Here is a 27037-nt window from a genome sequence, read left to right on the forward strand (position 1 = left end):
TCTTGGTCCATCTATCCAGCCTGTCCAGGCCTTCAGCAGAGTGCCATGGGCTGCAAGTCTCAGCTCAGCCCCACATGCAACAACCACCTCCTACAACATTAGTGCTATGCTGCAAAAAGAGGGCTTTTTGGCTCTAACCCCCTCAGGTGGACACGCAGCCCGAGCTGCCGTTGGGCCAGCATCCTACTCAAGATCGCACCGTCCCTGCCACCTCACAGCCCTGGCTGTTCAGTATTGCCACCGGCGTGTGTGAGCAGGGCTGGCGGCATGACCTGGATTCGGTCTGGGCTGATCTCACCCCACCTCGGCATCTCCAGAGCTTCAGCAGCAAAGCTGCGGTGACAGAGGAGATGCAAGGTATCGTGGGGCATTTTTGATCGAGAGTGATACGCAGGTTTGCAAGGGGGGGGAGAAGTAAGAAAGTGTCACACCAGCCGATTAAATTTCTATGCGTTACCAGCGGTCACTTCTCCAACTCGTCATGGACGGTGCTTTTTATGGAGAGTGTAAAATTAAAACAAACACATATTGAATTACAAGGCCGCTCGAAAGGTAAAAATAGACTAGCAAGTAACTCAAACCTCAATTCAGCAAAAGCAAAATCACACACTGAGGTACCCATATGTTTTACTGAATCCAGGCAAAGGAGTCAAAAAATGTCGGTCTTGCACTGAGTTCTGCTATTTCAGGCTTTATCTTTAAATCTGAACTTGGTTGCTGCTATAACTTCTAACCCACTGTTGAGTCTCAGCTTGTGCTTTTCCCACAGGTTTCCTACCAGGAGGCAATTCAGCACTCAAAGTCCTCAGCTTTGTGCACCTGCCCTCCATCTAGAAGCATTCACACACTGGAAAATAAATAATAAGATCTCAGGAGCATGTTTTGCACTGTTTTTTAAGGTTTGTGATCTTTAAACTAAATTTATGTTTGGTTTTTTTTAAAGGCCCTGTCATACAGCTGTGCTGGGCTTTCTTTGGATCCATTACCTACAGTTACTTACTCCCTGACAGCTACTTCTTCACCTGAAGACAAGTAGTGGTTACAGCACTGAACAAACATGAGTTTTCAAGAGCTGGGAAGTGTCAAAATCATCCAGAAAGACTAATGTAATCACTACATGGTTGATTTTGCTGCCCTCAAAACAGGCAAAATCCGCACTCACGTCACTGTAAGTTTTATGTCGCATTCTGTGGTAGGAGGCATCTGATCTCCGATATGCATTTCTCTTTGAGTTTTACCCATTGCATCACATTATTTACTTTTTATATTATGTCACATAATCGTGTATGCCAACAGAAGCAATAAAAGAAAACGATGTAAGGATTAACATTTAAAGGGGCACATACTGTGGATGACTAATTTTAGATTATGCACCCAGTGCCTGATTTCTGTGACAGACAGTGTTGAGCTTTGGGAGTTTTAAGCATGCTGCAGATGTCTGGAGAATGGGCAAGATTTTGCTTACTTTCAGCTGGGCTCAGTGAGAATATTCTGCGGCTCCATCAAAATATAGGAGAGTGGTATTACTGTCACATCATTCAGCAAGACAAGGGAAGTGGTGGCAGTAAAGGCAGAGCTGCGATATTCCAGGCTGTTAGATTTGTCAACAGGTAAAGGGAATATTGAACAAGACAGACGTAAAATGGGACAGGGGAAAAGGGGGATTTTTCTTGGTGAGGAAAGATCTTGCACGTTCACATCCATGCATATTTTCCACGCACGCTCTGGAATACTGTACTCGGTGGTATAATGATTCTGTTTCCTGGCGCACGACATGGGATGCATGCGTCAGACATCCTATTTTTATCTTTTTCTCTGTGTAACACAGTCCGAAGCTCTTCTCTTAATAACTCAGCGGCTGAGTATGGGTGACAAAGGCTGCTCTCGGCTACGGCATTCATAATAAAGGATGTGCCTTTCCTACCAAGCATGCTTTGCTTGGCAATACATAGATCCAAGTGGAAAGAGTTGGACTTTCCCCTGCTGTGAAAGTGTAAAAGGACTTAGCTGCAAATAAGGATCAGGTACACAATGTTTCTGAATGAGTTTTCCTTCCCAAATAAAGGTGAGGATACAGCAGTTGCCTGGTTTAGTACAAAGGAAAGATGCAGGAAAAACTTAAGTATGCAGATAAGACCTCTGTGGTCAGTGTTTTTGGTTTTGAAATGAAGGTAGGTCATATTCTCTTGTTCTGACTGAACACTGAATACTCTGATCTTCTCCTGTTAGAGCAACACTGTTAAAAACATTTGAACTGGTTTCAAATTATATTTGCATTTATATTGTCTGAAGCTGCTAAGATCAAAATCAGATTTAATTGGGGGCCTGTTTAACACTCCTCTAATTCTATCAAAAGCAATGCAGTCACTGGTAATTAACACCAGAGCAGGGCCGATCACAGTTAAGCTCTTTGTTACCTTTCATCATCTTATGCAAGAGCCAGGGAAAGGCTGCACTGGCTGGGCGACTGCTCCACCGCACCAAACTTTCCCTGGGATTCCTACCTCTCTCTGTCATTGCTTTCACAACACCCTCTCCCACCAACATATCTTGATTCTCACCAGTAGATCGCTGCTCATCTTGGCGCAGGGTGCCAAAGCAAATCCCAGCCATTCCCGCGGGAGATGTTCTGCGCACTGTGCATCAGAGCTCAATGTTTTCACGTGTTCAGGTGCCGCAGTGCTGAACATCAGGCATTTTCTGCCAGCAGCCAGCAAAGCACGAGGGAAACACCGCTGTTTCACCCCTCACAGCCAACACTGAACCGCAAGGTATTACCTGATTCAGTCCTACAGTGATGATAACCTGAGGTTTATCACAGATGTGAGCATACCCAGCCTGCTTGGACTCCAACTGTGTGCCTGGTGTCTATCTAGGAAATATGGCAATCAGAATTAAACAGACTGAAAAAATGATGACCAGAAGGAGGTGAAGTACTTTTAACACCAGCATTAAGAAAAAAAAAAAAAAACACCTCCCGAAACTTCGCTATAGTCACCGAATTTTGAGGAATTTTTGCAAATGTCACGTCCAATAACTCAAACACTATTTCAGCATCGGTTGTTACTCCAGAGTCTGTGAGGAAAACGTCTATTATTTAAGCCACAACATTTATTTTAGGAAACGCAGCTGAAATATTCTGCGTACTCCCTTCCAAGTGCTTTATGCTTTTGGCATGCCGAAGCATCTGTTCAAATGCTCAGAAAGGTACCTATCATAACAAGGAGCCCTCTGTGCCTGGAGAGGCTCCTGGAGGTCACCGAAAGAACGGTCCCATTCTGATGGGACACACCAGCCAGGTACACCCTCTGCACGCACCCACGCCATCAGGAAAAAGGGGAGCTACACTACAGAATAGTTTTTAAGTGGACTTATTGGGAGTTCTGGGAAAAGACTGCAAAAAACCTACAGCGGTGCATTCCTCCAGACTCTGACTTTTTAAGTATGTTAAATGACCATAGTGGCTGATTTAGGGCTTAGCCTGTCCCAATGCATTCAGGGCAGAGCTCCCACTAATAGCAAAGTGGGGCATGACCAAGGACTTAGTATTCACCCTCTAAACGAGTCAGCAGCTTGTGCTTGAGAGTCTCCCGGGTACTAGGAGCTGCATCCTTAATGATAATGATGTGCCACAAAAATCCATACGTAACGTCCATGTCAGCGATGCATCTACAAATGTGCGTGCCTGTTCTTTGTATGTTTGGTATGTAATAAAGTCAATAAGTAAATGCACCCATTTATGCCTCTAAAAATAGTCAGAACAATATCTAGATTTTCTTATCCGACCATGTTAACTGATGGTCATGCCGCTTGCAGCAGGCCCCGCAGTTCTTACGTTCAGCAATGCCTTACATGTCCATCTGTCCCACTTGCATTTCTAGAACTGTTCAAGGAATACCCTGAGCCAGCCTGGAGAGAATCATTAGATTAAACACCTAGTCTGGGGAAAGGGGGTTTCTTTCCCCTTTTTCCCCTATCAACGTTTTGGAATGTAATTCCAATGCTTTCAAAAAGTTCAAACAGGATTAAAATCTATAAAACAGTGAAATTTTTGAAGTAATTACTGCTTGTCTCTTTAAGCCAGAGCTTCGGGAGCTACACACCAGCTTTATTGTTAACTTCTTCAAGCAGGGAGGCGGTTTTTTTCTTACAGTAACTGCACATGATGAATGATAAAATGAAACTAATTACCACATTTTAAAAACGCACCTAACATACAGCCTTCAAAAAATAACATCAGCGTGTGCTCAGTGTCCTGATTTTTTACAACCAAATTGAAGATCAAACTGTTTAAACTACAAAGAAAGTGCACAAATATTTTTGGTATTGATCTTAGCTGTAAGCACCAAGCATGCATAAAACCAGGGTCATCAATCTGATTTTTAAGAAACACAATTTACTTTTAGCTACCGCGTAGAAGCACTAGAAGACGTAAGCCGTTGCATCACGGATTTGAATGGGAAGAGGGAAAAGTTGGTCTCGCAGGCAATGCCTGTCACATGAAGTGAAGACCAGGGCATCTATTCTCATGTGCGCTGCAGAGATCCTGCCCGACCTTCACCTGGGCAGCCACCGACCTGCCCTGCCTCCGTGCTCCTGGCCTGAAAACGCCCAGAGACCTGCTGCTGAAGGCTCAGGGAGCCAGCAACCTATGGATCTGGGAAAAAAAAAAGACACAAAAAGACTGCCCTCCTCATCACAAAATTCCCTCCACCTATTCCACCCGGTTTTAGCTCCGAATTCCTTTGCTAAGGGAGGCTGGAGGAAAAAAAACCACACCTCAGGTACCCTGAGGCAGGGGATTGTAGAGCATTATCTCCCAAACCAAAGAGCCTAACACCAAGTGCCATGGGAGATGGTTTATTGACTAAGCAGGACTCAAACCACCCCAGACTGCTCCAGAGGGAAGGCGGGCCCCCCTCCTGCAGATCAGTGGGTGCAATGTGGGCCCCAGGGCAGCAGCAGGAAACCAGCAGGCAGTTGTACTCTGTGCTACAGAGTGGGCTCCAGGCAAGGGCTGGTAGCCCCCAGGTGACAAATGCAGGACCCCATGGGGCGAGGAGAGGCCCTGGTCGTGCTGATCCAGCCAGACACACAGCATCCACGGGGCACCAAAACCCACCACAGTACCCGCCTCACCGCGGGGTCTCACAGCGTCCCTGTCTCTTTCCAGCTGTTTCTCTTCACAGAGTCACAAAATCGATTTGGTTGGAAGAGACCTCTGGGATCACCGAGTCCAACCTTTGCCCTAACACCACCATGTCAACTAGACCATGGCACTAAGGGCCACGTCCAGTCTTTTCTTAAACACCTCCAGGGATGGGGACTCCACCACCTCCCTGGGTAGCCCATTCCACGCTTGACAACCCTTTCAGTGAATAAATTCTTCCTAATATCCAATCTCCCCTGGTGCAACTTGAGGCCATTTCCTCTTGTCCTATCACAAGTTAGTTACTTGGGAGAAGAGGCCGACCCCCACCTGGCTACACCCTCCTTTCAGGTTGTTGTAGAGAGCGATCAGGTCTCCCCTCAGCCTCCTCTTCCCCAGACCAAACGCCCCCAGCTCCCTCAGCCGCCCCCCATCAGACTTGTGCTCCAGACCCTTCCCCGCCTTCGTTGCCCTTCTCTGGACTCGCTCCAGCGCCTCAAGGTCTGTCTTGTAGTGAGGGCCCAGAACTGAACACAGCACTCGAGGTGCGGCCTCACCAGTGCCGAGTACAGGGGGGCGGTCACTGCCCTGGTCCTGCTGGCCATGCTATTGCTGGAAGCTTCTGATGAAAACAGTTGTAAAGTTTGTTCAGTCCTATAAATGATGGGGTTTTTTTGACAAATGTTGGGTTCTTTCTAACCACTCTTCCCCCAGCCTGTAGTGCTGCATGGGGGTTTTGTGGCCGAAGTGTAGGACCTGGCACTTGTTCTTGTTGAACTTCATGCCGTTGGTCTTGGCTCATCTACCCAGCCTGTCCAGGTCCCTCTGCAGAGCCTTCCTACTCTCCAGCAGATAGACACTCCCACCCATCTTGGTGTCACCTGCAAATTCACTGAGGGTGCTCTCAATTCCCACATCAAGATCATCTGTAAAGATGTTGAACAGCACTGGCTCCAAAACTGAGCCCTGGGGAACACTGCCAGTGACCGGCCACCAACTGGATTTAGTTCCATTGATTACCACTCTCTAGGCCTGGCCATCCAGATGTTTTTTTACTCATTGAAGAATCTACCCATCTAAGCTGCGAGCAGCCAATTTATTTAGGAGGATGCTGTGGGAGACTGTGTCAAATGCTTTACTGAAGTCTAGACAGACTACATCCACAGCCTTTCCCTCATCTACTAAGTGGGTCATTTTCTTGTAGAAAGAGATCAGATTGGTCAAGCGTGATCTTCCTTACATAAATCCATGTTGGCTGGAGACCTTCAGCATCATGCTCTGCAGGTGTACGTGTTTCAGCCACTGCCATACCACCCATGTGCCCTTCGTGCTTTTTAGGTCTCTGGCCCAGAAGGGCGCAGGCTGCTACAGCCCACAGCATAGGTAGGGCTGAGAGAAGTCCATCAGCCTGACCGGGTACCTCTTCCCTTTGTCAGCAACCAGGCATGCAATAGGGAGCACCAGTTTTCAGATGAGGTGCAAAGCTCAGCTCCAGATCACTTCTCAATGTGGGTTCAAAATGGAGCTGGTAAACTTGGGCCACTTAGGCGCTCACTCTGTTCTCTGGTGAGAGCACAAGCCAAAAAAACCAAAGAGGAGCAGAGGAGCATCTTATTCAAAACAGCAGAGCAGACAGACTTCAGAATATAAAAAAACCCCACCAAACATCCAGAAAATAAAACACCTCCTTAGGAGCTGAGGTGACCCTCTGGCTGATAGCTTCTACTGAATTTTATCTGACACAGTTAACAAAAAAAAATGTATCATTTATGCCCTGTGTGACTTAACATACATGCTACCACCCCTTAGTCTTTCACTTCAAATAAAAACATAACAGGAATTCCTGCAGTTTTTTGTGCTACTTTCAAGATTTATTTCTCCTTTCTAAAACTGATTTTCCTTGGATTCACTCAAACTCTGTTTTAAGAGCCAAATGTAGTCAGAGCTGGTCCACAAATAAAAATAAGATGGCTTGCTCCTGCAAAGGGCTAAGCCTGGGCGGAGGGCGAGAGCTGGACAGGAGGAGGATTGAATGGAAAACAGCAGGAGTGTGTTTTATGTGGCACTTTCTAGTGCTGCCACTTGGACTTTAATTCAACAGTGCAGCAAAAGAGCAGCTGTTCACATCATGATGAATAAAGATCTATATAAAACTTCCAGCTGCAAATATGCTGTGAGGAATTATGAATCTTAATGTAATAGAGATGCTGCACACTCAGTCACTGGCTCACAAGTAATTTCGGTCTTTATCCAGGGAAAAACAGCCTTCGTGGCTGCTGGCTTTCAGCACAGCCATGAAATCTCCTTGTCTAAACAGCCACAAGACGCTGATCCCTATTTCTAGGAAGAATTTTCCTCCTCAAAAATACACGTATCTAGAAACCAACCCAAGTCACACTCCTCCCAAAACTGTTAAGACTCACAAGAGGGATGCCCATCAGAAAAGGAGTTACTAACAAAATGAATTTGTAGATCCTGGGCACCTTATTCACGGGGACACCACAAAACCATTACTGTTCTCGTGTCATCTTCTACCACGAGACCGAAGAGATGTCCTTCCCCTAATCCTTGCTGCTTCATCACACCCGTCAGCCCCACTTTCAGGTGACTGGAGGCACCCAGCCCTCTCCACATCATGGCCCATCTCTTAAGAGTGCAGCCATGGGAGCTTCCAAAACCTCCTTTCAGGACAGGGCTAGGGAGAGTCATTCCCCCATGGAGGGACAGAGGTGGCACCCATGCCAGACACTCCACTTAAATGAAGTTTGCGTCTTCATGAACAGCCCTGTGCTTCCCCGAGGGGGGCTGCCGCTGGCCCCAGGGAGGACAACCCTTCCTCTGGGTAGCTTGTCCTGGCAGCACAGACACCACGCGTGACCTTTCGGGGCTCTCCATCCTAGCAGCCTGCGTGCTTTTGCGTTTGGATGGGACTCTTAGTGGCACGAAGCTGAAGCGCAGGAGGCTTTCAAATTGCAACTAAGTAAATGCACATTGACAATACAAAGAGGGGCTCTGGAAAACGGATTAAAAATCTGTGTCTGGGTGGAAGTCTAACGCAATAGTGCCCACCCTGAAACTACCCAACCCCTCAATCTACTCAGTTTCCAGTCAAACATTTGCCCTCAGCAACCGTATCAGTTTTCAGTTTGGACAGTCATATCCATGGTCATGTAAGAGTTAAAAAAAAATTAAAAAAAAAAAAATCGCAGGAGCACGGCAACAGGAATTTATTAGATATTCTTAGGCAGATACCCCGGGCAAGCTTATACTTGCGAACCTGCCTTTCGTCACGCCACTGACACATCACTCACATCCAGCAAGCTCCCATTTCTGGGTAAGCAGAAGCTGGCCCTGGATCCTCGGGCGTGTGTCAGGTGCCGTCAGCGCAAGCAGGACAGACGTGATGCCCTCACCAATGCCCATCCCAGCCACGGCACAGTGCCACTGCCAATATCCATCGGCATCTTCTCCAAACCCAGACACCCCGCATACCCCAAATGTCGCGTTATCACTCGGTGGCTCACTAGCGCTGCAGTAACTGCATGACTTTGAATTCCCACCCCTGCAAATTCGAGGGTGCCCAGCTACCCCCAGGGGTTATCTGCTTAAGGGTCTATGTTTTTGGGGTGCTTTTCCTGCACATCTGGCTCACGTGGGACAGGGGCAACCCAGTACCAGGCAAAATACCTCTGGGGTTCAAAGACATCAGTGAGACAGTACTAGACCAGAAATGGTTGCATTCCCCCTAAATTTTAACTCCTATCCCAATGACATTTATTTAAACTGCTGCTGAAGACAGAAAGCTGGAGCTATGTTTAAAGGCTTTATCTCTGTAAATATTTGGAGAACTATAAATACTGAGTGATATACATAATATGGATATTGGACTTACTGTTCTGTTGCCATGAAAATTACTATAATTACACTTCCAATTCTTAATTTCTCTGATTTGCTAAGAACTCCTTTAAAAAGACAAAAATATTCTTACGTCAGACTCCTTGCTATTTAATTAGCCATCGGAGCCAAAGGCCATAGCACAGAGCAGGAACTGAAAACTCAGTGATAGAGGCAGACAAAGCACGTAGTGCACTAGCACGCTATATAGCTGTATGTCCCAAGTGGGACTTACTATAATCAGACAGTCCATGACTCAAGCCCTGACCGCCTTCTGTGTTTGGGGAAAGGCAGGAGCGGGAAGGAAGGCTGTCTGAAGGTCTGGCATAAACCTCCTCGCTTCTTCTGCAAGTTACGTGAATACCGATGGCTTCCAAATTTCACAGTACCTCTGTTCATTTTTTTTTTTTTTCATGTAGAAATTAATTAAAAGAAAGAAAGCATTTCAAGGCGTTTTATAAGAGCGCAGAGCGAGGATGGCTTTGTGGCTGAAGGACTAGTGAGCTGGGCATAGGGTGATCGAGTTCCCACCTCCAGCTCTGCCAGTTTTTGCTCCATCACATGACTTGATTAGAACAGAGAAAATTTCATAATAAGTTTTTACATACTTCCAGCCTGCTCTACGTTTAACCAATTTGTGCTTCAGCCTTCTTATAAAAGCCAGTAGCCATGCCACGTGGCTGGGTAACCCCTTCTTTACTACACAAAATGCAGCACTTCCCAGCCCTCTAATTCCAATCCACACGCAATTTACACCCGCGTTCCTTGGGGAATAAAGCAGATTAATGCAACCGCCTTGCTCTTTGGAGTCAGAAAAGTGCTGTCTGCCCGTGTATGTTTCTCAAGACAGGTTCTGCTTCCATCATTTCAACCCCAAAAAAGTATTGTCATCACATGCACAAGATTCATAAACATACTATTTGTGACTCCTGTCTCAAAGCAGAAAAGGGCAGTGTGTTTTGCCAGGTCACTACACACTTCTGGTCCTACCCTCCTTCCACAAGCCACCTTTGATCCACCTGGTCCTACAGCTCCAATTACGTTGCAGTTTTCTCTGATTGCGTACCTTCCATGGAAAGCATCTTAATGCAGCAATAAAAATAGGTCAGGTATATCTTATAGCTTGGCTTCAAGGTTTTGACCTCCAAGATGGTCTGATTAAACTGTGAAAAATCCAGAGAGATTGGATTCCACCCTGTGAGTTGTTTGAGAGCAATGGTGATGCCATTGGTTAATGACACTTGTTTTACCAAAAAAAATAAATGGATGCAACAGACCAGACTCTCTGACCAACAAGCATAACATGAGCAGCTCTGCCCAACAGGCCACGAACTGAAGGCCTGTGATCTCCAACAGCAATTAAATACAATACGCATGAAAGACTCTTAGATAAACTTTCTCAACGTATACGGACTATTTTCAATCGATCATTCTAAATATTGTCACGTTGAGTAACATTATTTAGCAACAGCTGTTGCACTAGAATTTCATCCAAATACTGACGAGTTAATAACACAACGCTGTTTAAAGCTAGTAAGGTGGCTAAATGAAATGTTGCCAATATTAAAGGCAGAACTTGCCAATAAAAGCTTTACAGAGCAGTTTATCTGCTTCTGCAAATGGATGACACCTTGCTGCAGCTGGATGCTGAAGGTTAGACTTTCTCCTTTGAAGGGATGCATACTGGTGACCGGGACTTGTGTTTTTACACCCAAACCAAGACAGCATCTGTATCAATATGTTGACTTCAAACATGAGGCTCTGGCATGAGTCAAGTCCCAAGTCAGAGACAGGAACACCAAAGTCTTAAAAGTCACGGCTCCTCCCCATCATACTCAAGCCTTACTTGGGTATCTAACCTAAGAAGTAAGCCTCCGTCCTGGTGAACAGGTTAAGATCTTAAAGCCTGCTGGGCCCAGTTACACATAATTATACACAACACATCAAGTCAAAAAGAAACAGGGAAAAGCCAGATGAGTCACACCACCTAACTTTAACATATACAGGCTGGACAACAACAGGGTCTCGTCACCTTGGCTGCCTTCACAGCCAGCAAAATGAGACATGCACTCTAAAGGTGTGACTTACCTGAGCTGCTTCAGATGTTCACATCAGAATAAAATTAATAGCTCCCTAAACTCTATACCGACAAGCATTCCCCTGATTACAGAGAGAAACTAAAGCAATTAGCTCAGTTGCAGACATCTACGGTTAGCCAAATAAACCCAAAACGTAGGCTTGCCCCTGCAACCAGCCCAGGCCATAATTCAAAGCATGAATGTCCCACAAACTCAGGGCAGTGCTGCAAGAAAGGCACACTGCCCTTCACCCACAGAGACACCCAGCAGAGCTTCTGTGAGAAGACTCCCGCAACGGCAGAGCCCGCTACAGACACAACACTTTGCACTTCACCATCATGAGAAGAGGTGGCTGAGGGGAGACCTGATCGCTCTATACAACTCCCTTTGGGAGGCTGTAGCGAAGTTGGGGTCAGCCTCTTCTCTCAAGCAGCTAGTGACAGGACAAGAGGGCATAGTCTGAAACTGCCCCAGGGGAGGTTCAGGCTAGAAATGAGGAGGCATTTCTTCACAGAAAGGGTCGTTAGGCATTGGAACGGGCTGCCCAGGGAGGTGGTGGAGTCCCCATCCCTGGAGGTGTTTAAGAAAAGACTGGACGTGGCCCTTAGTGCCATGGTCTAGTTGACATGGTGGTGTTAGGGCAAAGGTTGGACTCAGTGATCCCAGAGGTCTCTTCCAACCTCATCGATTCTGTGATGCTGTGTTTTGGGCAGTCAACCACAGCTTTTCACAGCAGGGGTACCAGACCAGCAACTTGACCGGGGGTACTTTGCAGTCCTTTTCTCTCCCAAAGGGAAAGGTCAAAGTCAGCTCCACCACAGCTTAACTTCAGTGCTCCAGCTTCTCCAACCTGATAAAATCATGTTAAAATCATAATAAAAAGGCAGTATTCTTGCTAATGTTCATTTTTATACTAAACTCAACCTTACTTACACTACATTCCTTTATAATACAAAAAGGAAAAAGAGCATTCACTAATAACTGGAGAGTTGGGAGGCTAGAGGCCAAATTTGCTCATATTTTTATTTATTTATGTTATTTTACTCAAGCCTGGAGAAAGAGAAGAATGCTTTTACTCATTAGACGATTTTCCTACAAACGTCTGCTATTACAGCTAAGCTTCTAGGTTAATGCTGCCCTGTGATTAGAGGAACTACTCACGTAAAATCTATTTTTTTTTTAGAGTTTCAAGGGCTTCATTTACACGAGCAAAACAGCAGAGCCATAGCCCAGCACCAGCATCACCACTGCCCTATCTTGTTCTCTGCAAAACCTCTCCAACCTGCCTCCATTTCAAGCAGGGCTCTCGCAGCCAGCAGTGAGGCTATGTCAGTTCACATATTTTAAGGTTTTCCTCACAACCGGGAGGGATTAGAAATTGAGGCTTTGATGTGTTCAGGACATGTGCTTGAGATTACTTGTGTACCTAGATGCTAACACATGTGCCTGCAAGTTGTGGTCTAAATTTGTTTGTCCCTGGCAGCTCATCTTTGCAGCTATGGGTGGAGTTTGTGTAAAATTCTATTACTGTATACCTTTTTGTAGTCAATAATACTCTATAACCTATATTCAGTAACAATATTTAAGTCTATATTGAGGAATATTATATTATTGCAGAATAAGAGCTACAACAGCTAAGGCCCACATAACGAAAACATCATTGCAAGAGAAGTGGTTGAAAATTAATTTGAAAGTCATTTAGAAAATTATTAGGGATTATTGATGAACAAATGCCATCTATAATTTTTTTTTAAAAGCTGCAAATTCCAAGCCATTTTATGAATTCCTGCATATATGGGGAGAGTTTTACATATTTTACGTAGCTTTTTTTTTATTCTGAGATGACAGGCACTATCTAAATCCTGTTATACATATAAACACGACTGCTCTGCACTGTATTGTGTTTCAACCAGACCAAATACTCTCCATAGCATAGGAGGTGTTACAAGATCTTAACACAGAGTTCTGCAAAGAACAGTAGGACTTTTTTGGGGTTTTGCCCCTTTTTTCAACAAACGTTATCTTTTGTGGACTTCTCCAAGGTGAAAAACCAAACCCAGATGAGTCACGCTTCTTCAGCACTTCACAACTTCTAGACGCGTTATTCCTCTTCAAGTCAATGAGAGTTTTACAGCTAAATCTAACCCTGCATGCTTTGCCAATTTTTTCTGGTGTTTTTCTCCTAGAAATGCAGGCACTTGGTACACATATAGCAGAGAGATTGTATTAAAAGCCACAGCAGGTGGAAAATAATACAGCCCAGGGAAGTTTTTGTTTTTGACTCTCCTCACAATCAAAGCTATGCACAAAGCACAATGAGGCACAGTAAATAAAGACATTTCACACAGACAGGCACGAAAATCTTCCAAAACAAAGAAAATTAAATTATCTTTCAACTAAAGAACACACTGCAGTGAAAGACGAAATAAGCGATTCTAATTAAAACCATGCTGCGAATCTCCTACTTTCCACCACGAAAAAAAATCAGCTAGTGTTTGTGCATGTACAGCCACCCTCTAAAACCAGTCAAGCAGCTTTCCAGCCAAACAATGCAAGACACGGCATCTCAGAACTACAAAACATATTGAAATTATTTCCATAGCAATCATAACAACAACATGCCAGGCCAGGATCTGCAGGGAGCGGGGTTGGTGGCGGCAGCTCGGCCCTCCACCGGCCCCGGTGCTGCCCGCTGTGCCAGGCATGCTGCCAGCAGCACCCACGCAGCACCCGTCCCCTCACCCTATGGCCACATCCAGCACCCCACCAGCGTGTGCCACCCCATTCGCTGGTGCTTGCTTTGGCAACAGTTGGGCTCATCAAAACTAGTAGTCATTCGCATCCAGCACCCCACCGGTGCATGTCACCCTGCTCGCCAGTGCTCACTTTGGCAATAGTTGGACTCATCCAAAGTAGTCACTTGCATCCCTTCTCCGCCCCCGGCTCATAAGCAAAGCTTTATTTCCCCATACGCACACACAGGAGAGCCACGGTGCTGGTAGTCCTGGCCCCAGGTAAGCACAGGCAACGTTGTGCAAGCCCTGCTCAAGCTTCTTAATCCTGATGTGCAGCAATCATCTTGGGCTCAGGTCTCTCTCCTTGCGGGGCTAAATCAGGCAGCAGACTCTGGTGAAGGTGTTAGGAGGGGGATGAAAACTCGGGACTAACCCTTTGTACCTGGGCTGCGCCCAGGCTTCACGCACGGCTCAGCTCCGAGCAGCTCTCCAGAAACGAAACGTGATCTCTCTTCCAACCCACTTCCTTCTAGCTATTTATCAACTTTCACAGCCATGATATGCTGCGGTTTCCCCAACGCTAGCCACTGCCCTTTCACGGGCAGAGAGCCGAGGGGACAGGAGTGCGCGGCTTATTAACTACAGCAAACATGGGCATCCATGTCCTGCACAGAATATGCGAGATACGCTGATACTACTATTTTGATGCAAGCACTGGGACAGGAATCAGCTAAATGTAGCAGACTTTAGTGATTGGTCTAAATTACAGACTTAAATCACATGAAGAAAGGTACAGTTTGCCTAAAGACAGAGGAAAGTAATGGGAGGGTTTTGGATGGTGATGGGAAGTTTGGCTCTAGCATCATTACACCTGACTTGCTATCAAGACATACAGTAAAGGTTTCAGAGACACAGGGACTTCACGTCCATCAGATGTGAGCAGGCATAATGGTGGTAGAACAAAAAGATGCAATCATCCTAAGGGTTCCCAAAATCAAAGGGACCAGAGGCAAAGGAAAAGGAGGATCCAGTTAATGGGATTAATCTGAAAACCACCAGAAGAAAGCAGCAACACATGAGGAACTTGCAACCGATGCCCCAAGTGCATCAGATTTTTAAGAGGGAAAACTTAACGAATCTCCTGAAAAGCAGCAAAGAGGTCTGCAAGAACAGGGCGCAGATTCTGCAACTCTGTCGTGCTATTTTCGGGGAGCTGACAGCCCCACATGCCCACGTATGACACCCAATCTCTTGTAACACCCATGCAAGGCAGTGAAAGTGTCTTAATCCAGATTTTGCAGCTGAGTAACCTCAGTGACAATAAGTGACACAATCAACTGCCAGTTGATCAACATATCTTTGCTTAAGCACATGTTCAACATTCAATCCCACTTTATGAAAATTTAAGGATGTACTGCAGTGCTGTTACATTGTAACAGAAAGATCACTTTGCTCAATCTCTTTTACATTTTTTCCCTTACATTACATAGAACTGGACCAGCAATGTTTTCACAGGAGTAGGATTGCAAGCAGCGAGAGAGGAGCTCCCTTTTCAGTAAGGAAGATGGGTTTTCGCCAGGAATCACATTTGGTAGTAACACCATGTTATCAGTGCCCCAAAGACCAAATTCATTGAGGAGGACTTCAGTGTCTCTAACCGAAGTGCTGAGGAACTCCCAAAAACACCGTCATGCTGTGCCTGCAAGTCTTGTTTACCGCTTTGAATGGGGCTGCATTTGAAACCCAGGCAGTAGACTTTTAAATCCCAATGTACATAACGTCTGCATGCAAACCAAAAGCAGGAGTTCCTCTGCTTTATTGGGTACTGAAACATTAAAAACAGGTGGTTAAAAACTGTATTACAAATCTGTCTGAAACCTGTATTATTTTTACCATGTGCAAGTAAATTGATCGCTAGCATGCTTCAACTGTTTCAGTGAAAATAGGCAACTCCTGCTAAATTATTTCTTAAACATGTGGAGGGAGGAGAAAGTTTATTTGATTTCACTGCACTGACAGCATGCAACGTATTTTACTTCTGTGTATGTATACAGCAGATGCCATAATGGATCATCTCCCTTTCACGGAACGTATCAAAGAAGATCTCGAGCTATTCTTCACAAGGAAAGAAATGATAAACCCCTGCTCATAACGAAAGCTGCAACGTACTTCAAGAAAGCAACTGAGTAATTTGACACCACATTTTCCACTGATTCAGCCTGTTAGTTGGAACAATGACTGATTAAAATGGAAAATCTATATTATAACCACATATACTGACATTCCAGATTACAAGGTATGTTACAGATGTGATTTTTTTACTCTTCTTACCTATAAAAATTAGAAAATACAAACCCAGAAATTATTCCAATGGAGTTACATTGGTGTGAAAGTGATCTGAAATATGAACTGGCCCCCAGTATATCTTCATACAGAATGCACACAATATAATTTGCATTATATGTATGTTTTATGTAATTTGGAGTACCAAGAAATAAAAAAAAAAAGTTTGCCCTGAGATACTCCTTTTAGGAATAGAGGATAGATGTCTAGTTGCCAAAGCAGACTTGTAAAAAATTAATCACCTGCCTTATGCAGGTTGGCAGCATTTGGCAGGTAGGTTAACTCAGCTCATAACAAAGCATCTGGCTTTTGGTAAAGCTGTATTTTAATTTCAACTGTGTTTCATTTCAGCTTTTGGGTGCATGTCAACGTGCAATAATCCGACAAGTCTAGAGCAGGTTTGCTGTTTGGTAACTTTGGCGTAGGCCTTCTCAACTGCAACCAAAACTAAGTCAAGTAACAACCGTGGTTCATGCCCAGACCACAGCCTCATGTATCATCTGAATCTCCCTGTAAAGCCATTTTAAACCCAGTCCTCAACATCTTACCCATCCACAGTCTTATTTTCTTAAAACCAGGTAATTTGACTAAGAGTTAGACTACTCCTAAGCATATGCTTGAATTAAGCAGGCTAAGCTGACTGACTTCAGGAGTGCCCCAATGCTGCTTTGAATGTGGTTTGGTCTGAGTTTGTTGTTTGGGTTTTTTGTTGTTTTTTTTTTTTTTTTGTAACTGAAGTCTGGTAATTTGAGGCAAGCAAAAGGCCTACCCATGTTGTATTCTTCCTTAGAAAAGTGGGTACCCGTTTATAGCACTACTGGTAGCCTCTTTTGGCTAACCAGAAGCATCTACAACTCCTTCTCGGATGCTGGGAGGGCAGAAGAAAAAGCTGCAGAAGCTCTGAGAGTTCTGCAGAACTGTGGCTTTCTGATTCTGTGACTCTCATCGCCTCTCGGTGTTCCCCCTCACGCATGTATTTTCAGTGGAAGGGTGCTTCTACCACAAATTTACTGGGAAACGCCCGCCCCTCAATTGTCCTTGTGAGACAGCAACCACTATGCAGATGCAGAGGCCACTTTTTAGCATTAATAGCTCAGGCATTCAAATAACGTTCCCAAAAGGCGAAGATTATTAGAGCATGAATTAAGCAATTGCCAATTTTTGGTTTTACATTATGACCATTTTTTGAGCTTTCGAATGTGCCAAAACCCTCAGGAATCTCTCTGGCTGTTGTTTTTCTCTTCTTGTATCACTTAAGCAGATCTGCTTCCTTCTAAAACTTTTTTTCTAAAAAGAAATATAAGAGAGAACAAATCACACCACAGGCTCTTGAGCTCTAGTAGATCTTGACAAAGCCTACGAAGGAAGGAACTGGGAACATTTAGCTCCGCAAGCACATTTGCAGCAGCCTCACTAGCAGTACCACAAACGCCTTTCACTGGCTGCTGCGGCTTGCACAGGTACTTTCCTAGCACACCGCTGGAAAGCAATCACCTATTTCAACTGCCGATTACATTCATTTTTTTGTTTCCATCTTCACTGAACACCACCCACTGACAGATATTCCCCAGGTCCACATACACCCTTGCACTTTATTTAGTTACATAGAAAAAATAAGGTAAGGGGGATTTTTCTTATCTTGCTTGGGACCTGACCGTTTGCGGGAAAGGGGAATGGCAACTTCTAGAAAGAAAATTTGGAGGCAGAGCAAGAGACTGCAACTGCAAGTCTGTAACTTTTAGCAGGAGTGATGCAATATTAAGCAGGGGGCAAAAGGGATGGAAAGGACAAAAAAAAATCATAGCACTCAAGCAATCAAGGATCGAGTCCTGATTCCTCCCTGGAGAGCAGTGATAACACGTTTTTCAAGTATGCTTCCAAAATAATGATGGATCGCCCTTTCAGACAATGTGCAAAAATGTCCACACTGCAAACAATTCATCGAGCAAAAAGATGCAGCATGAGACCTGAGGACAAAGTAACGAGGAATAAGAGAAAAAAAGAATACTACATTTATGTCTCGTCTTTCTTGGTCTTGCAGAGACTTCCACCACATTGTTTCTAGACCCCCAGGGGTGCGTGTGGTGCTGGTCACCAAAACCTGCCCGACAAGGGAAACAGAAAGGATGGCTCTGTGAGCAGTGGTGGAGATAAAGATGCCTCCTCTGCTTCCTTCCTAGGTCTAACCTAGAAGGTCTCTACCTTATCAACCAGCACCAGAGGACAGCTAGAAGATATCCCACATAGCGAGAGCAATGCTGCCAACTCCCTTGTCGCAAAGGATGAGGCAGAAAGGAAACTGGGAGAGGACAAGGAAGAGGAAAGCCGGGAGCTGATACTATCATCCCCTTTCCCAATGGAACGGAGGCAGCAATGGCGGAGGAGTGGGAACACTTTCCATCCCCTCCTCCCTTAAGGCCACCATAACTTCTGCTTTGCCAGCAGCCAGCGAGTCCAAACTGAAGGCAAACCTAGGATGTTGGGCTAAATCTTTTGGGCTGGAAAGCCAGATTGAATATCTCGGCGTCCTAACAGCTGGGAGATGTACTGTGGCATCCGTCAGGCCAAGCATGGGTGAGGTATCATTTTTAAAGGAGAGCGAAGTGCATCTCCCAAGCACTGGCTGGTGGAAATTTCGTTTTTCATTTGGAAAGGGTTGTTGTGCCAAACAGCAGAGGCCTGTCACCAGGACCGCTCATAAATCAGAGCTGAAGTTGCATTTTTGGGGTCATGAAATCTTCACTGGCTGACAGCAGCACACTTTCCAGAAAGGCTCCCTTCTGGACTTGGCCCTTCTCAGGGAGGCCGTAAGATACGTATACAGCTGTGCTTGTGGAGCTACCCTGTAGCACCAACTTCATGTGAAATACAAAAAAAAAAAAAAAAAAAAGGAACCCTCCCAGACCAAAACACAATCTTCTAAAAATGAAAAACTGTGATAAAAAGCTTTCAATGGGCTTTCTTCCATTTGTTGGATTTATAGAAGCAGTAACAGCCTTAAAACATCTGCCAAATCATTCTGCTTCTCAGTTTTGATTATCTGTCTGCTAGTTTGAGGTTGGCTTTAACTATACAGATGCAAGAAGTGAGAAAGCCATTCAGCTTAGATTTATTCTTAAGAAGTTCCGGCCGTCTAAAACAAGGCTATAAAATGTAGGCTCCCTGTCTGGTTTGTTGTATGGTTGCATGGCTTTGCGCTATTAATTGCAACCTGGCAAACAGGTGCTTGCCAATGTCTTTATATCCTCACCATAAGAAAGGATTATATTTCCATCTGGACAAAAAGGTGACGCTGTCTTCTAAAAAGAATTTAAGAGCAGCACAGAGAGGAAGTCCGCTGTGGCATGACAAGTTGAATCACCGCTTACTAACGAGAGTATGCCCTCTTCTCTGCTCTGATAGACCCAGACAGGGAAGGGCAAAGCAGCTAACGTGATTCTTTCCACATCCACTCCTCTTGTTCAGGTGTCAGATGGCCATGAGCTGGACCCACCAGGGACTGTTTTCCTTCCAGTTCCCTTGACTCACCCAGCAATGGTGGCAGCTCTGTTGTTTGAAACAAACTCGCAGCACCAAGGGACCCCTACCAAGAAGAGCACTTACGCACACACTGCAGGTACATGAGAAGTCCCATGCTATGTACTTAAAAATTAACCACGGGCTCACTCTTGCTGTGCAGCATCAGAGCATTGCTGCGAAGGACTTGCACTGCTCTGTCTGGAAGAGCCTTCCTCTTGGCTTCTTTATCCGTTCATCTCCTTCCTGTGGTGAACACCTCTTTCCAGTCTTTTCCTTTAGCTCTTCATTTCTCTCTTCTTCCCATCTTGCCTTCCGTGTAACTGCACAACTCTATTACCTCACGCTGTTAAGTATTTGCAAAGCTGGGTGCATGCGAAATGCTAGATGAGACTGTGACGTTAAAACATAAAGCCCCAACCCGAATGCATTTGCAGCTCGCCGGACTGACTGCTGCCCCTTGAAGTTACAACGGTTTGATTGACGAGGCTTTCTATACCCTGAGGAGTTTGCAAAAGGTATTCATAACTCTGGACGTGGACTACTTGAGCTCGTTACCCAAAAGCAACAAACCCAATCAATCCATGGGAAGCAAACGATAACACATTCCACGTGTTACTGGCGTGTACAAATAGCTCAGAGGCATGTTGGTGCCTAATTATGGTGATGCGGAGATGTACAAAAATACTGAGGCAGCAATTGCTTTAGAGAAGAGTTTGATGCTTGTTAGTCATAAGGAGATTTAAAAATCCCAAGATATGCCTCAAGGCCTTTGAAAATCAGACCCAAAGTGCCTACTTGAGATCTTGTTGAGAAACAACACAGCCAACTCTTCTGACCACATTTCCTGGCACAGACAACATTTTGACTATGTAAATCAGCAGACAAATCATTGTGTTTTGCCTGTAAAATGAGGGAGTCAGACTTCATCTGTTCACAGACTCAGTATTCTGTATTGGAACGTACAAGCCATACACAACCTCTACCATCTCACTGCAAAGCGATACGGTGAAAGGCAAGGCAGCATTCACTGTATCTTCACTATTAACTTACTTTTCCAAGAGGAAAACAAATTCTGGCTAGTACCAGCTACCTAGATAAAAAAGGAAAACCCCTACAACTCCTTTTCTTCCCTTTTTCTAACCCATTTATCTGCCTCATGTCAAGAGTGATCTAGAAGAAAATTGCTGGCATATTTTGCATCAAAAAACTGAATAACAATCATGACTTTTGAAAGTGCTTACTAGACTATTCTGTGCATTTGAATATTTTCTTTCACCATTTAGTCCGGTCTTCTATGGGAGTACATCATAGCCTTTAATTAAACATTCTTGAGTATTTGGATTTTATCTCACAGATACACCGCACCCTGCTTGTAAAAATTCCATCTCAGGCAGCCAAAGTGCTTGACTTCTTCCAAAGATGAGTTATTAATTAGAATATCTATAGACCTTGTATTTATAATCTGGTGCCATCCCTCCCCAGGGAGCCCAAACTTTTATCTGCCAGATTACTTACCTGCAGCTGAAACAGAGCCATCACTGGCTGGAATGTAACCCCCATCTTGTGCAACTCCTCACTACCACTCTCAAAATAAAGAATGGAAGTTAGGTGCAAACGGAGGATGTTTTTAAGATGTTCCGGATGTAAACCCCCTGAATTAAATCCACCTCGCTTAAAATATGGCTGTAGCTATCTAACTCTGTGGGTTTCCTAAAGTCCCCATTAACTTCATCTTGCTTCATTCAGAGAAATCCTCACCCTAACCGTGAACTCCTGCAAACGCAGAGGTGCCGACAGGATGCTAACGGGCGTGATTTCGCTCCCCAAAGTGGTCCCAGGTTTCACCCTCCTCTGGCACAGTGTGCAGCTTTGTAACGCCTCATGCCAGCTGGGGCATCGACCCCGTTCTGACTCAGAGCGGGGAACACCCCAGTCTGAAATCACCGAAGGCAACAACAACTCACAAAATACTTCCCTGAGCCAAGGGGTAAAAGCCGGTGCCAGCCGTGAGCTCACCAGCACCGCTCCCCGGCACCACTCGCTTGCCAATCTTCTGCAGCATTTTTAGCTTGCTAGGTATGCCAGCTCATCCCACTCTCAAAACATTTAGCAATCAAGAACAGTGATAGCTTGGGGCTGCCACGGCAGCCAAACATCCAAACAGGCAAAGGCAAAATGTGAGAGAGAGGACTATTGCGTTACCGGACTCATGAGCCCTCACAGGCAACCTAAAGTGCTTAAAACTGTATCTTTCCTAAGTGCAGAAGGGAGGGTGCAGCCATCCCACGGAAGGAAATCGATAGGAAATCCTGCTGGTATGAAATAAGTCTGGGAGACAGCTTGCAGGAGCCTTCAGTGAGCAAGTCCCATGCAGATAATGGAGACAAAAAGGAGCGAGTGGCATCTGCCGGTACCAGGTCAGGGCACAACTCTGCTGTCAAGGGCCGCTGCCACTACCCTCCAGGCTTGCCCCTTCCATGGATCAGCATAACCCCCCCGACAACCTGCCATGCTCAGCACTGCCTGCCTTTTCCAAGGCTAAGGTTTGGGAGAAGAGAGTAATCTCGTACACCAGCAGGCATTCACTGCCGTGTCCCAGTCCAGAGCTCTTCAGCTTTACACGTGGCCCTCTCCAGCTCCAGAGAAAAATCACCGGCCTGGAGGAGCCCCTAGAACCAAGGAAAAAATTGGTCTCCAACCCTGGACTTCACATCACACCCACAAGAGACTCCTGCCCTCCTACACCACTGCTCTCCTCGTCCAGCACACTTGCCTCGGAAACCTTTGATTCTCAGACCTTCCACCTCCTACAAGAAGAGATGAAGCAGCTGAAGCAGCACCAAGAAGCTAACGTCGCCTGGAAAAAAAAGATAAACATGCTCCGGCTGCAGAGAAAGCAACCTCCTGGCAATTTTGCTGGGGAACTGTGTCATGAGCAGTAGATGCTTTTTGGATTTACTTCTCCTCTGCCTTAGCATGCCCTACAGATACGTGGAGGTATTAGTGTGAGAAAATCTCCTGGTTTGGGAAGCAGGATGCTAGCGAGAGGGGGGTTGAAATGGAGAAGGGATGAAGAGACCTCTTCCACATTCTCCTCTTGTAAAGGGGAAGTAAAGGAGAAGAGCTTTAACAGCAAAGTCCCCCAACGCAGCAATATAAGAAAGACCTGACTGCCCACACGGGGCAAAAAATAATAGAAAAAGGTAGTGCAAGAGGCCAGAGCAGTTTTATGAGGGGTTCCCCCGAGTCAACACAACTGAAAACACCAGGAAATATTAGAGGGAAAAGTTTGATCCAAAATCTCTCACCTGAAGATGCTCAGATACTGTTTGAGCTTACATCTGTGTGTGAACTTTGAAGCTTGGGTTCCTTTCTGTATAACACAGTGAACTGAATCAAACCCAACCCAAACACCTGCAACATCTGGAAATACGTTGATTCAGAGATGCATTTCATCGCTTTTGTCAGTCATCGATTTATCAGAAGTTACTCCCTATATTTCCTCCACCTCCTTTGATTTATTTATAAGTATTTCCATTTTTAAAGTACTTCTTATTATAAGTACTTACCATTTCTCTTATAAAGAGTATAAGTACTTTCTTTTTGGAAGTACTTTTCATCCATCCATCCAACTCTGGTCTAAGTCAGACGCTTTTAAGCTATTGCCTCAAACAGATAACTCTGGCCAGGATGGCAATGTCAGCACGGAGAAGCTTTTTCTGGCCCTCTTCATGTTTCTGTTCTTTTTGGAGAAAAGGATGTTCAGGTTGTAATAAAAGGACTGAAAAATACATTCATACTTATTAAACCGGTAGAGTCAATTGACAGGGCTAGGACTGGCTGCTTCCTCCCCTCTCCCTTCATGCCCTTCCGCAGTTTCCTCTCCTCTCCTCTCTTCTGACACTTGTTTGTGTTTGGAAGCAGCACGCTCACTCCCAACAGACTGGGACAGAGGATGAGAGGGGAAATGTCTGGACGCATTTAGTCCAATTAAATGTTGGCATCACATTCAGTCTTTCCAAAAAGCACGTAGGAAATTTTAAACGCCAGGCTAGCCGCTGCGAATTGATGCCTGCCCATTTACATTTCCTTGCATCAAGCCACAAACAGAGTAGGTATTAATTGTCATCAAGAGTGTCTGCCACAAACCTCTCTTTAATATCACTCACAAATGTTCTGCTAAAACCTTTCGTCTTTCAGCAGATGACTTCCATAATCCCATGTCACTGATGAGTTCTGGCAGAGCTAAAGAGCAAACTCTGTTTGCTGCTGACAACCCCCTTCACTTTCCTTTTTCAGCTGCCGCAGCGGCACACAAGTTCTGTAGCAGCATTCCCTGCCCAATGCCATCTCTCAGACTCGCATCGTTCCTTCGAACGATGTGTTTGCTAACAGGGTTTTACAGCAAATAAACAAACATGCACAAACCCTGGACGTGTGATCTGTACATTGTCTTGAGCCATCCGCTCTTTCCGATGAGCCGCTGCCTTTATGAGAAGAGCTGTGGCATAAACCTAAGCAGCATGGGCACGGCAGCAGTGCCTGCCTCCCTCCCACAGACAGTTTCCTGACACCCGTGGGTCCCATGGCACCCCAGTAGTGATAAAACCTGAGCTCCGCTGCACAGGGGATCACAAACTCGACCGAGGGCACTTGAAGTTTAACTTCTGAGCGAGAAAGAAGTAGCTGAGGAGGGACAGGCACAGCTGGCGTTCTCACACTACTTTTTCTTTCTTTGTTTTAAATAACTAAATCTTGTTCTTCCCATTCCTGAGAAAAGTCCTTTAAAAATGAATGAGACTAGGCCTATAAGATAATTAAGGGTCAGTTTACAGTGCTATTAATTAAATGCTTTATATACAGTAACTGAAGAGTTTGGTAGAATTCATGAAACTAGATTCCAACCTCAGATGCTTTCCAGAGTGGCTGGAAGGGAACTAAGGAACTAAAGGAAGAAAAGAACTAAACAGAAGAAACTCAAAAAGCGTCGCTTTTCTCAGCATTCACTGCAACATCCAAACGAACAACATACTTCCACATGATTGCTACAGCTCTGCCCTCCAACATGTGTTCACAGCTCCGACTAGATCCAACCGCAAGTTAAGGACTAAATGTACTGAGGCACGTCCCCAGCTGATTTCAGTATAAACTGCATGTCTGGAAGCTGACTGCACAGATAGGTCTGCAGTCACCGCTTGCCAGCCGAACAGCGAAATCGTACATGGACAGGGCAGCAATCCGCTTGCACCATATTGCTAAGAGCAAGTGGACGCTCTTGCCCTGTTTTCAATAAAAACCTTGGTCCATCCAGTTTAAAATAGACTTTAAGGCATGCTCACGCGCAGTAATCTTTGAAGACAGGAAAAATCTCCCGTCACTTTTCAGTTTTGGAGAAGAAAGGGTGCTCACCACAGAGCACCAAGATAAACGACCTGTGCTGCTCGTTACATGTTTTGGTACCTGCACAATAGGGTGGCCCCCCGCAGATGCCTTCACAGCCCCTCGACTGCCTTCCGTCTCGTAATGAGCTCGGTGGTGGGATTTCGGCTGCACTTCAATACGCAGTTCATAAGGTCCTGAGTGAGATGGCAGCTGCCAATCAAGGGCCGGCAGGGATGGGCTATAACGGAAAGGAAAACGTATTAAAAATTAACATCAAGTACACTATCGCAAACCACAAGCATCCAGCACTATTACTTTAGAGACCGTGTTTCGCAGTTCATCCTTCACCATCTTACATTTAAAATTCCTTCAATATGGATAATGCCACAACATAAGTAATTTAGAAGGTAATGGTTATTTTATGAAGATTTATGGGTTGAGCATATCTGATGGCCTAGATGCTAGCCGATTTGTAACCAAAATGGAAAGATGTTAAGACACAGCTTAGAAATATCTTAATATATTGATTCTTGAACCAAAAGGAGAAAGGTAGGCAGAAAGACACCGAGGAATTTAAGGAAGAGGATTTCCGCTGAAAGCGAATGCCAAACCAGCTCTGGAGGTATTCTGCATTTAATCAGTCTAATGGATTTCAACAAATCTGCTCAGTTTACAGGGGGCGCAAAGAAGGAAAAAAGCCATTTCCCAGCTTCCTTCCCAACACAAAACACATCAGAGAGTCTCAAAGCGAAGCCAAGCTCTTTCTGGTTTGTGCACTACAAGGAAGCAAGCTCTGAAGTCGGAACTTGCTTACAAATCCTACTAATGATGACGCACAACCCCGAAGAAAAACCAGTTCACTCTTCTGGCACTGTATTGACTCTGCAATTAACTAAAATATTAAGGATTCATTATCATCACACAAGCAAGCAGGCCCGACAGCACGCCAGGCTGGGGAAGGGCCACTCTTAGAAACCCACTTCCAGTGTAAAACCACACTTGAAAATAGGAGAGCTTGGCTGTTAAGAAATGCCAAGTTGAGACTTCAGGGTTGGGGAAAAAAAAAAAAAAAAGAAAAAGAAACAAACAAGCACTGTAGAAACAGTAGGCCTGAGACAAATTTATTGATCTTAAAATCGAAGCAAAAAGCTTCATGATGAAAACACTAATTTTATGTCTAGCCTATATTCTTGCCTTTGGTGAATTCTCCTCATCAGGTGTCCTTCAAAAGCCTTTACAAGTAGTTACACAGCATAACCCCAACATACTACCCTGCCCTCTTACATCAAACTTTATTATCTCTCCCACCAGCCTGGAGAAGATGACCAGTAAGCAGAAAATCATGGTCCTTGACCCTTCGTCGTTGCCACGGACCGGGGCTACCTGCCACGGCGAGAGGGCTCATCCCGCCGCAGTATGGGGGCGAGGAAGCTGAAGGGCTGAAGAGCTCTCGCCCTGGTCTGCGAGGAGGCTGGTTGCTGGGGATTTACCGGTTCCCCGGCACAGGGACAGTCTGAGCAGCATCAACCATGGCTGAAATGAGCTGGCTGGGAGGGAAAGGATGCAGAAGAGCTTCTGCCCTGCGTATTACAAGCACATACTCAGCTGGAGACCGAATACTCCATTTTACCACCCCAGTGATCCCCACACGCTAACCCAGGGTGCTTGGGGACCCTCAGGCATTACAGCTCACACATCCCCCAAAGCATCCCTGCTGTCTCCCACTGCAGGACAGAGATTCGAAACCAATTGCACCGGTTTTAATTTTGCTTTCCCTTATTTTATTTTTTTTCTTCTCTCTTTCAAAGTGCTTATCCAGCCTTTTATCACCGGCATATTTAACTCATATCTGCTAGTGCATGTGTGCATATACACTGATGGGACTTCAGGTGGTGCTGAGTTTCTCTACATTATCTTTCTTCAATGCTTATCAATTT

The 27037-nt window shown here is 45.2% G+C and overlaps 1 protein-coding gene across 1 annotated transcript in view; it reads right to left on the minus strand.

Annotated features, from left to right (window-relative positions):
- Nucleotides 1-1010: 1010 nt before the first annotated feature.
- LOC104168351 (nuclear factor of activated T-cells, cytoplasmic 1-like) overlaps nt 1011-27037 on the minus strand; it is a gene marked incomplete at its 5' end in the record, with an annotated part of 34790 nt that continues 8763 nt past the window's right edge. The window contains 2 exons of the mRNA XM_009708920.1: nt 1011-1022; nt 25179-25338. Coding sequence (XP_009707222.1) covers nt 1011-1022; nt 25179-25338 — 172 coding nt within the window. The remainder of the gene's footprint in view (nt 1023-25178; nt 25339-27037) is intronic.

Source organism: Cariama cristata, unplaced genomic scaffold (assembly GCF_000690535.1).
Source record: "Cariama cristata isolate BGI_N322 unplaced genomic scaffold, ASM69053v1 scaffold9651, whole genome shotgun sequence".
Classification (NCBI taxonomy): Eukaryota; Metazoa; Chordata; class Aves; order Cariamiformes; family Cariamidae; genus Cariama; species Cariama cristata.